Here is a 12619-nt window from a genome sequence, read left to right on the forward strand (position 1 = left end):
ATTGTGAAAAACATGGGGTCTTTGAAAATGTCACAGCAAAACTTTATCGAAAATTACTGGTAACCACCGGTGCACCCACTATAAACCACATGACGCAGGAACTGATACCGAAGATTGTGGACAGGGCAAATTCAAGTTTCACAATGCAATAAACAAGCGGAAATTAGCTACAAACTCTTATTTCACGGGAAAAGATACCACAGGTTGCGGATGCGACAGATTCGCGTCTCACGGTGCGAAGGACCCGCGGAAACCCGCTGAGAACTCTCGTCTCCCGGGAACGGACACAGCAGATTCAAGTTTTATGGTGAAATAAACACTCGGGGACCCGCTACAATCTTGCCTGTCACGGATGTCACAAAAACTGTGATGTCACAAAAACAAATATTGCAGATCGCGGATGCAGCAGAATCGCATTTCACGATGCAATATACATGCGGGAGCAACTCTCGTGTTACGGGAGCCGATATCACACCGAACCGGTGCCGCAGATCGCACCGTTGATGCGCGATTCCTGCCAGACATGGCTTGACGTCCGACGGGAATCATTGGGTGGGCGATGTTTCGGCATTTTTATGTTACAGATACCTCTCAAGGGAGGGCGTCCTTACAAAATTTTACAACAAATGTTTTTAAAAAAAGTCAAAATTATTTTTGTTTTTGTTGAATATGTGATAACAAGTGCAATGTGATATTTTAATCAACCTCGATGTGTAGTTGAGAACAGTCAAAAGAGCCTCCCATACTCGCCAATTATTACTTCAGCCACAGAGGCAAAGAGGCTCATTCATTTTCTCCAGCAATAGCAAACTCTTCTGATTGTTCACAATACTCCCTGTGGCGCTAAATGGACACTTGCTTGGCGTTGAATCGGCTGGGACACGTATAACCTTCTTCACTTGTTTGGTGGTACATATCTTGCCCCTTCGCTTTACATTAGGTCAAAATTTCACCTAAAGTTTGCCTTCATGCAGGTGTTCTTGTCCACGTCTGCGTGATGAAAGCGTTGAATTATTAATTTTTTTTTGTTTGTCAAGATTTAGTTGAATAACTGGTTAAAAAAGTTAGTCACAATTAAAGCAATACTTGATTGATCGGTAGGTTAATCAATCAAATATCCAACCCTACTTTTAACCATTTCAATGCCGCTCGCCATTTATCCTGGAAAATATTTTCTTTACAATCTTTGGTTGCCATACATACTGTAAACTATAGAATTACGCTAACATTGTAAAAATAACTCAATATGGCACAATATATTCCCGAAAAAAGCTAGGGTTTTAGATGTAAACATTTGTGTACACAGCGTTTGAATGGGTTAAGTTGAGGAAAAAGACAACAGTAGGAGAATGTCTCAAACGCAGCTGAAATACTTTATTTCTCTTGCTCCTTATACACCCGATGCCACAAAAAGTGTATCCATAAAGTGACCTTTAAAATTTAGGTAGCTTGAAATTCAGGTAACACATCCCGCTTTTTTATTATTTCATACACAATGTGAGCATCTTTTTCCTTGGAGTTTGCATTCTGTTCGGTGTAGACATCTAATAAATGTGGCTGGAATATATTTTTAGTATTAATTTATTCCTTTTTGTGGATACTACATCCATAGCACTGTTCCCATGTAAAGCGCAAATCAACCTTCGGCATCAGCATTGCTTTGAAGTGTTGTCTCTTGCAGCTGCATCTTCTCCGCCGTTCATATCTTGTTCATTCAATGGAGAAAGCACCCTTTACACCAACTCGTCCTTTTGTTTAACCACATCTTCAATCAATTCGGAATTCGGGGGAGTCATAGCTGGACAAAACACTGTCCCCCAAGCACGCTGGTGGGACAGCAGGACCCGTCCTGCTCGAATCGGGACATCTGGTCACTCTACGTATCCACGAAAAGGACGGTGACGTCAGCGTCAAGTGTACCATATAAGGAGCGAGAAAAATGAATGATTATAGCTGCTGGAATGGACAGTTGCGCTTGTTAATATAGATGCATAATGAAAACGGCGCAAGAATACAAGGACACCGAGGGGAGAACGGCACCTTGTCCCATGTGTTCTCTCCTCTGTGTCCCCACATTTTCGTGCAGTTTTTTATTGTGCAATATAGCTGCATTTGAGACGTTCTCCCACTGTTGTCTTTCTCTTAAACCAGGGGTCTCAAACACGAGACCCGCGACTCGCTGGGACGCGGCCCACAGGCAACCAGCTACGAGTCCCGTTTCCCATTTCTCGAGTGCTAGAAATAGCATACGCCATAGTGATCTCATCTCGTCTAATCGTTTTCACTCGAAAAGCAGCTCTGCCCTTTTAACGTATTCACATAGTTTATACTTATTTGTGTTCATTTGACCTTTGTTTATGTTTATTTTTTGCTTCCCAGCTTTTTTTGTAATTTACAGCTGTTCTGCTACTAGGCTGCAAACTCGGGCTATTCGTTTAAGGATACATCTCGGCTGCGCGAACTCTCGATCAGCCGGAGCGACTGCCAAAAATAAAGATACGAGCTCGGGATTCTTGCCTTCAAAAAATATCGCCATTAAAAGACAAGTATTTGCTCAGAGTGTTGTAACAAAAATCGTCATAAAAGCAAAAACTGCCAAATTAACTAGTTTTTTTTTTTTAGAAACATGTTGAGCTTGTTTAATTACTTAGTGAATTGAGTAACGGGAACGGCGGTGTATTTCTTCTCTTGTTTCATTAAAAATGGCAGCACGTTGGCGGGTAAAGGTCAGGGCCCGAAGTGGTCATAAATTAAATGAAACTGAAAGACTTCACTGGCAAAACTGGGATTTTACAAAAAGCGTAAAGAGTGAGGTTTCTTCTCTTTCAAAATTTTCTAACCCCTTCCCCCCCACGTCTTACCGTTGGTCCGCTACCTTTCCGGTGTGGGCTGTTTTGCCCCCACACTCTAATAAGTTTGAGACCACTGTCTCAGACTTAAAAAGATACTTAATTTTTCCACACCAGAGTCTCAGGTGTCATGTAATGATTAGTTATCACCAGCCCACCTGCACTCACACTGTTATCGCATTATTCATACCTTTCTAACGCTCGTGAAACTTGAATGCTTCGAATAGTGAAAGCGTGTTGTGCATCGAATCGAGTGGCAAAAACTGTTTGCGAATGATTGCACGTTATGAATATAGACATTCCCCAATTCTAGTTTCTCTTACAGATAAAGCTGTGCAATCAAGTTTCACTAGTGGAAAAGAAAAAAAAAACTAAACTGCTACAGTCACTGGCAGTTTAAGGAACGCCGGGCATGGCGAGTTCCATGCATCTTCAAAATAATCGCAGATCTTGGACATTTTCTTACATTCAAAATAATCACAGATCATGCAGTGTGATCTGTGATTATTTTGAATAAAATTGAATTAAATTGAACTGAATCTTCTTATCGCTTTGCGGCGATTAAGGTTATATTAGAATACCGAAGAAGAATTGCAAATGAAGAAGCATGAACATAGTTTCATTTCATCTCATTTACTAACCCCTATGGGCCCTGTTAGGGGCATTACGTAAGGAAAGGGCAACACAGGGAATACAGGGAAAGCCATGCTTTGCGTTCCTTAAGTTATCTGTGACCACGGAAAAATACCCCTTAGAGGAAAACCTCGGCCTTCCTATGCTCAGACGTCGGCTGATCTAGCGATTTAACGGATGCCTCGATACGCGGCGTGCGGTGAAACTCGACTTGTATTGAACATTTGCATAACAAAGGTCATTCAGCACCTCCAACTGCGGGTCATCTTTCAAGAAAATGGCTTTGCGAAAGTGTAGGTGCAACGCTCTAAAGCTGGAAAAACTATGTAGTAGCATAGAAAACTATGTGTGCTTCTTTGTTACGAATGCTTAGAGAAGCGGGATCTTTTATTATCATCGCCTTCTTTTTGAACTTGGAAAGAAAAAGAATGGGGCAGAATAGTCAAAACTGATTTGCAGTGCTCCCATTTGGGACGACGCAATAAAATAATGTTTGGCGTATGAGGCTTGTTTATTTGTGGCTTTTTGTAAATGCTAAGAAGTTACTTGTTAGCATTCCCACAAAAACAAAAATGTTGTGTTTAGTTTGAGCGTACGTTCCTCCTTTCAGAGTAGTACACTGGAAAGGACTTTGGTTTTTATACACATAAGTGAATTTAAGTCTAAATCTGCGTGAATATAACGGATGTCAGCAGCTAAGAGTGTTGCCAACTGATGGTGACTTCCATCTTTCTGCTCCCAGGGACGGTGGCATGGAGGAGGATATTGGAACTTACGCGCTCGTGTCCGGCCTCTGGAACTCCATGTATTCCCTCGGGTATGTATAGGAAGCTCGCCGGCCAATGGCACCTTATCAACTAGTTCAGTCAACGATTCACCAACCACTGGGTTGTCTGTTATGCAAAACTGTACCTGTTTTTGAAAGTATCCTTAGTTTTGTCAGAGGTGCAGTTGGTTGATACTGCGCTAAAGACCCCATATTTTGTATTCAACAAATGATTCATACAGTTATTTGAGGGGCAGGGATAATTGACTAATCATAGTACAGTGGCATCCCGTTAATTCAAACCCGTAGATAATTCAAACTAACACGCAGGTCTCGTCCTCTGCGTTTCTAAAAAGGAAACTCCCGGTAATTCAAACTTTGCATTATTCAAACAAACTTCTAATCCCCCTCCCAGGTTGAAATTAACGAGATTCTACTGTATTATCTCTTATGTAAAACTTTCACTGTTTTGTGAAGGGATGTGTAGCTTTGTCAGAGGTGCAGTTTATGCTCTGCTAATAGGCCAGTTATTTTACAGTAATATCTGTTATGGGCTCCTACCACCACTGAAAGTGACATCCATTGTCGATGTTGTAGCTGTTTATATTATAGTTGTTGTGGTTGATGTTACAGTAGTTGTTGTCAATGATGTTGTAGTTGGCGATGTAGGGTGTCCGTTGTCAGTGTATCCAAATTCTCAAAAAATATCGCCCGCCGCCTGCGAGAATTGAATCTGGATCTTGTAGGAATTCGCATACCGCCGCCGATTCGCCGTTTCCCAGATGGTCCGTCAACAACCCGAGTCCAGCCTGGTTCTCTCTCGGGAGCGGGATTTCGCTCCCCGTTTATTGGTACAATAAAACACAACGCTACAAAACACTCAATCTAAACTACAAATACATGCGACATTACACAAATATTTACAAACATACATTAAGCCCAAAGCTAAACACAAAGAAGGCCCCCAGGCCTCGTGTCCCGTGATTACCCTAGATCTGGTCGCCACCCACTTGCCTGCGTCTCGGTCTCGTCCGGAGTTCTAAGAGGCCCCTCGCCCCCTGGCCCACCGAGTATATATCTCGATCGATGGGCGAGGAGGTTTCTCCTCGCCGGCCACGGGATGCCTGCAGCGCCATCCAGTGGCTAGGAGAGAAAGCGGCACGTCGGGAGCCGAATTGGAGATCCCGATCGACCCTGCCTCGACACGACCATGTGATCGTGTCTGAGGCGAGGCAACTGCATAGCTGCCTCGCGGCCAAGATGGCAGAGTGGTTTGATGGGCGCCCTCGTGAATGCACGGTGCGCCAGAGTCTGCTGCATGCGAAGTGGGGGCGTTACCATTGAACTACGCCACAGTGTTAACAACCCACTCTATACTTGGGATTCTTGTAGTACTCGATGTGCACTCCACGCACACCTTGAAAAAAGAAAATAGCCAGCAACAAAAGGCCTTTGTACGCTCTGTGCAGGAACTATATGGGGCGCTTTGAAAAACGTGCGTAGTGTCGCTAGCGGACGAGCTGGCGTTCAACAGTAAGGCACGTTCAGCAGCCTGCGGCGCCTTTTCGCATGCGAAGCTGCGGCGGCGGAAGCGCGCACGGACGAAACTTTTGCTTTTTGAGCCGATATGTTGAGGGTGACGCTGCATGATTGCTGGGGCAGACCTGAGAAGGGCATCTAGCTGTTCTCCATCTATATATTGAGTTTGAGTCGTTATTAGGGGTAATTTCTCTATTTGCGGCCTAAAAAGGGGGTGGAGCAATTTTCCGAAAAGCAAGACGCCCGGCACCATAATTGCTCTGAGTGGAAAATTTGTTTCGCTCGTCGCTGTAAATTTAGGACTGCTGGAACAATGATATTTGAAGGCGAGTGAGATGTTCAGTAAGTTTGTGCACGAAGTGTGCCAAGTTTCATTAAGACAGCAGGTGTGAAAGTTATGTTTCTAACGAATAAAGAAATAAAGCTGTAAAGGATATCCAATATTGGACCCAAAATGTTGTGTTATAACTGGGCTGTGCGAAGTGCAGATTTGGGCACATAGGTGCTTGGATTTGACAGTAACATGATACAGCACTTATTATACCAAAAAGAAGGTGGCATAGGGAAACCAGGTAGAAATTGTGTTTGGGCAGCGTAACTCGGTGGTAACCGGTTTTGACCATGAAAGGGCTGCCAAGAGAATACCACTTGTCGTGGGAGGTGGAGACTTTACAGGTAGGAAGGGACTAGTGGACTGTACTTCCAATTGAAACAACTTTACGAAAGGTGGTTCTAAAGCCGAGAAAACAAAGTTGTCGGCCAACAGACGGTTTGGCCGTCAAAGGCTTTTGCGGTCAGCTGTTGTGTAATAACCTGTTGCACGAGGTGCTGATTTTCAGCACAGAGGTACTTTGACATGACCGTAACTTGACAGAACTCTTAATAATACCAAAAAGTAGTGGCATAGCGAAACCAAGTGAAAATTTAGTTTCGGTGGCGTAACTAAATAGGAACCAGTTTTGACTGTCAAAAACTGTCAAGATAATACCACTCATCGTGGGAGGTGCACACCTTACAGGTAGGAAGGGACCAGTGGACGGTACTTCCAGTTCGAAGAACTTTGTGATAGGTGGCTCTAAAGCCAAGAAAAAAAAATTGTTGTCTACAGAACTCGGGATGTCAGCGTTTCCACATCCAAAATGAAGCTGATCAGAAAAGAAAGCACACCATATAAACTTCCATACTCAATCGTCGATTCTCCAGTGATTCCGAGTTCCATTGTAGTTTTCCTTAGATTCATATTTGTCACTTTTTGTTTTACCGTTCGAATCTTTCTACATGAAGTACAGATTGCGTGCCATACTTGTCCGTAAATATCATCGACGCGTACGATGGGACGAAACTTCTCTGGAGGGCATTCCTCCAACGAAATTGGCACTGCATACCCGCGAGTGTGGGACGGCATTTCAGTTCGTCCCATCGGCGCTAACACATGTAGGCGTTCCTGGTACGAAAACAAACGCAGAGCACAAAGCCGCAGTGTAGAATATGTCAGCCGTGCCGACACGGTGCAGATATGATCGGAAGACTAAATTTCTCGCGTACTACGGCACGGGTTCATCGTTGTCGCTGTCCCACAACTACATATTTTACATTCTACATATCCTAAACCTTAAGCATGTGCATGCCAAATTTGGTTGTGTTAGGACAATATTGTCAGAAACGACAAATGGCGCGGCGAAGAATAATTGAAGAAACTAAACTTTTAATGAGGCGAACTTGTGCCCAAAATAAAATAGAACATGTTAGCGTCACAGGCGTCGATGTCGGGGCGAAACAGCAGGAGCGCACGCTGGAGCGAGACTGACTGCGGCTTGCCGCGCGCAGTACCTTTTGTAGCCGCATGGGTCTCTGGAACATTTGGTTCGGCGCATAGAGTATTTGTAACTTGATCAGACAAGAAAGTTCTCGAATTTGCGAGAACGCCAAGTAGAAAGAATAAATAAAAGAAGATTCCGCTCCCTGGAATCGAACCCAGATCTTCCACGTGACAGCCAAGCACAGTAACCATTTTGCCACGTATGCGCTCGCTCAGCAGTGCGCGTGGCAATATTAAGAACAAAAATTAATGTGCACAAAAGGTGCTTCAAAATTGCAAAGAGAAAAACGCGTTCGGATTCTACCATAGATGTGCAGCGACTCTTCTGCGATGGAAAAAGGAATGTTTTGTTTTTATTTCTTGTGAAAATTCAAGTCTACGGAAAACACTCAATTTCTCAATTATTAAATTTTTTGTGCGCAGAGAAGGTGGTTCCCAAAATTAATGTGGCTGCGGGCGACGTCACAATTTGATGTGTCATTCACACGAAACTGGCTCAGATTTATGTCTTTCTGGGTCGCAGCAAGTTTCTCAAATACGTATTTTACAAATTTTGTGATCATATTTTATTCTTATTATTTTTGTTTATGCATAAAATATTGTCTTCAGTGACAAATGATGAGGCGGCGAATAACTGGAGAAAGTAAATGTTTAATGGGGCGAACTTGTGCCAAAACAAGATAAGAATGAATGGTGAATAACAGACGTCACAACAGCAGGATCAAGTGCAGGCGAAAAATTGACCTTGGTTTGCTATGGGGAGCTCCTTATGTGCGTGTGTGGGCTTCTAGAACAATCAACATAGAATGTTCACCGCATACCGTAAAATACCGAGCAAGCGCCCACTCAAAATTTAGAGATAATCGCGAAAACAATGGGGAATGAGCGCGTGTGTGGTCATCAATTTCACATATAATTGTACTGTGCATATTTTCTCAGATCTTAGAAGTTTGGGTATGGGCGCTTTATGTGGAATGGGCGGATGCGCGGTATTCTACGGTAGAGTATTTGCACCTTGAATAAGCAACAGAATTCTCGAATACACCAGTATGCGACATTTCCAGAAATAACAAAAAGGTGCATCTGCGTCCAGGCATTGAACCTCGGCCCTTTGCGTGGGAGCCAAGTACGATAACCATTCGGCCCGGGCGCGCTGTTTACTTGGTTAGCTGCGCACGTGGCAATATGGAGGTTCAAAGATAATTAAACACCCTAAAACTCAAAATCACATTTTTTGCAGAATATGGCACAGAAGCTCGCCAGTCGATTTACATGCACCTGTCTGTTTTCAGAGAGGTGATTGGTCCATCATTTGGGGGTGTGCTCTTGGACCTGATTGGCTTTCCGTGGGCCAGCTCTATCATGGCGGCAGGTTCCCTTCTTACGGTAAGCACAATGTTTTTGGCTTCGTTTTAGCAGTTTGTCGTAATATTGTTAACTTCGTGTCTTGTTTTTCATTCTTTGTGGGCCCCTTCTGTACCGTGATAGCAGATTCCAGGGTTCCTGACTTAATTGCATTGAAAAAAAATTAAGTTGGTCTCAGGATTACTGTGAAAGAGACAGGATGTATGCATCATGACATGGTCAAACAAATTTGATAAACGGTATGGCTTGTCTAAAATTAGATACATTATGGATCATTATACCTACGCATGACAGCAGGTTAAACTTCAGAGAATAAAGTTGAAAGTTGTGCTGGTGATTCTCCTGAAGGGATGCTGGATTGCTACTGTTGCACTTAGTTTTTCACTTACTTTGCAAGCATGGTGTTAGTGTAAAGGATTAATGGTCGTGCTATCAAATTTAAGATTGATTGAGTTGCTCGTGTTTTATTAATAAGGAAAAGAATAGGGTTTAATATTATCGGATTTAGGTCTGAGCTCAGGAACTGAGTAAATTGTTAAACAAAGTTACCTTGGTTTTGTTTTTGTCCACCTTCCTGATCGCTAGTATACCCAAAAGGCCCTACGCCAAATTTTCACAAGGTGGCATAGGAACCCATTGCTACATTCTGAGGACATCCTTTTAAAACGTTATGTTGAATGTTCAGAAAATACTGATGTAACATTCATTCTGTTTTTAGATATGTAGGTGTAGCACACAGTTAAAAAAATATTCCTTTGAGAGTTAAGTGTTCTTTTTAAACGAATTCGATATACTCACTCATTACAAACAGCGTTATATTTTCTTGTGTACTATCACGGCCAATATGAGCTGAAACACTGCCTCACGTGGCACGCAGTACTATCAGAGGAGCCGCCTGCTGCATTTTTCTGGAAACTGCGATGCATGCTGAGGCCAAAACAGCTCTTTTCCGGCACTCGTTGCATCACTCAGCACTTCCTTGTCATCCGTTACTGAGGCGGCAGTTCTCAGCTGTGGCTGGACTCTCCGGATGAACCCCTGGATCCGCAGTTTCTCGAAGCTCCCACTTCAATTGGAAACGGTTCACCAACAGAGCTGCGACGAGCTAGGAGTTCTCCTCATTTCGGGTAGCTCGAAAATGTCTTTGATGTGTCGCACCAAAGACATTTGCGTGGTGCGCCAATTATGCGGTTCACAGTCACCAGCGACCTCCTCTATACTATCGCTCTTTGCCAATACTTTTTGGTGCTTAGATGTCCGATGCACTTCTATCAACCCCCTCGAATTTTTAGGATATGTCTGGTGAATACAGAGAAAAATCTGTGACTGAGAAACTTAACTGTGGACTGAATAGTATTGCGTAATCATAAGTCAGCGCTGTTAAGAATGGAACCTTCGGCGACCTTCTTCCGAGTTTCGACGCTGCGGAAACGAGTCAAGACGAGTCCGGGACTGTCGCCCGCTTGTCGGGGCCTGCGCGAAACGAGTCCTGACGAGTCCGGGACCGTCGCCTGCGTGACGGGGCCTGCGGCAACAAGTCTCAACGCGTCCGTGACGTCAACGGGACGTGTGTGTGCGTGTGGGTCCGTGCGCTCGGGAAAGGGAGAGAGAGGCATGGCCTAACTGCGGAGAACTTTGGCTACGTCGCACTGGGCGGCGGACTTTGCTGCATCGCACTTGACGGCGGGTTGCTGCATTGCACTGGCTGCCCTGGCGGGGAGTGAGGGAGAAAACGGACCCTATATAAGGTGGAGCGTGGGGCTGCTCCGTTGTTCTCTCGGATTTGACGACTGTGTCGCTACCATGTAATTAAACCGTTTGTTACGTTACCAATTCTTCTACCTCCACTGGACCCCTGGGTTCTTCACTTCGGGGAATGGACGTCGTCTTGAGCCAGGAAGCTTCCGGACGTACGGCTCAAACCCCGCCTCGAACAACTGGTTGGCAGCGGTTGGTATCAGACCATGCGACATCGTGCTACATCTGTGGGTGAGCGTTTGGACTTTGCTTTGAGATTCGCCAGGCTTCAGATTATGAGTAATTAATTTTGAACTGCTGGGAATCCTTAGTTTTGACTCGTGCGCTAGGTTTTTGTACAACCTCGCGACAAGTTTTAGAACAAAGCCAAAGCTAAAAAGCAGCGATCATGGATCTAATGAGGTTACTGAGAACATATTTACTCTGTTTATGTGAAGAATTGTGTGTGGAGGTGGAGCAAAAGATTAAGAAATCTGAGATCAGTAAAGCAATTTCAGAGAGCGCGGAAGCAGAGGATATTAAAATTGCGTGGGAATTACTTCAGAACGCTAAAAGTGAAGCTGCGGCGAGAGAGGAACGAGCGCAGGCTGCAGCAGCAGAGGAACGAGCGCTAAAAAGGCTAGAGCTCGAAATTGAACAACAGCGATTAAACTCGCAGAACAGTAGAGTTGGGGCTCCGGTACGAGCAAGTGAGACCGAGTCGTATCAAATGAAGAAGCTCCTGCAGCCGTTTAAAGTTGGGGAAGACGTGGGCCTATTCTTAGATAACTTTGAAAGGTCATGTGAGAAGTTGAGCTTCGCCCCAGAAACGTGGCCGCAACGGCTTTTGACTTTGTTGCCCTGTGAGGCTGCAGAGGTTGTCGCGCGCCTTAGTACTAGAGACGCGGATGACTACGACAAGGTGAAGTCGAGCCTTTTGAAGCGGTATCGCCTTTCTGCCGAGGCGTTCCGTTAAAGGTTTAGAAACGCATCCAAAAAGAGCAGCGAGGGCTACTCGGAATTCGCGTACGGGCTTAAAACCAATTTGATATAATGGTTGAAGAGCGAGGAAATGTACGAAAGCCGAGACAAGGTAGTCGAGTGTGTGTGCCTCGAACAGTTCGTTCGTAGCATTCCGCAGTCAGTCAAGCTCTGGGTGCAGGATAGGGTGGGAGTCGACTCCGTCGAAAGGGCCGCTGAGCTAGCCGAAGAGTACGCAACGCGTAGAAAGCTGAGCGGAGAGGACAGCGAACCCGGCCGGAGCGATCAGCGCAAGCCCTTCCAACAGGGAAACGGCTCGCGAGAAAAAAGGCCCGAGAAGCCAGAAACAGGACAAAAGGTCCCAGAAAAGAGCGGAGATCCCTCGAACGGAGACGAGGCACGGGAAAGCCAAAAAGGGCAGTTTGAGGCAAGGAAGCCGTTCCTGTGCTACAACTGTCAGGAGCCGGGACACACAGCGGCCAGGTGTAACAAACCGCGGGTTGTGTTCTCGTACGTGAGCGGTAGTGACGGGGACCTGGAGCTTCTTCGTCCCTATCTTCACGAGCTCCAGGTAAACGGAAAGCCGTGCAGGGTGCTGCGGGACAGTGCAGCGACGATGGACGTTGTTCATCCGTCGTATGTGACGACATCCGACTTTACTGGAAAGGTAGTTTGGATCAAGCAGCTGCTCGAGAAGCACAGTGTCTGTCTGCCTATGGCGAGAGTAAGGATAACTGACCTGTTCGGAGAGCTAGTGACAGAGGCGGCTGTCTCGCAAACAGTCCCGTTGGAGTATCCCTATTTGTTTTCTAACCGGTCAGATTTCCTGCTGCGCGAAAGGGGTCAACAACTGGGAGGAGGACTAGTCCAGTCGTGTACGAGGTCCAAATCGCGCCAGCTCGCCCCTTTGTTAACGAGTGAGCCAGAGCC

At 45.1% G+C, this 12619-nt stretch overlaps 1 protein-coding gene across 1 annotated transcript in view; it reads left to right on the forward strand.

The window, feature by feature from the left end:
• Positions 1–12619, forward strand: part of LOC8042742 (MFS-type transporter SLC18B1) — a 61702-nt gene that overhangs the window by 42666 nt on the left and 6417 nt on the right. Inside the window, exons 11-12 of the mRNA XM_040212406.3 lie at positions 4225–4299; positions 8899–8992. Coding sequence (XP_040068340.1) covers positions 4225–4299; positions 8899–8992 — 169 coding nt within the window. The remainder of the gene's footprint in view (positions 1–4224; positions 4300–8898; positions 8993–12619) is intronic.

Source organism: Ixodes scapularis, unplaced genomic scaffold (genome assembly GCF_016920785.2).
Source record: "Ixodes scapularis isolate PalLabHiFi unplaced genomic scaffold, ASM1692078v2 PGA_scaffold7__128_contigs__length_106722199, whole genome shotgun sequence".
NCBI classification, from domain to species: Eukaryota; Metazoa; Arthropoda; class Arachnida; order Ixodida; family Ixodidae; genus Ixodes; species Ixodes scapularis.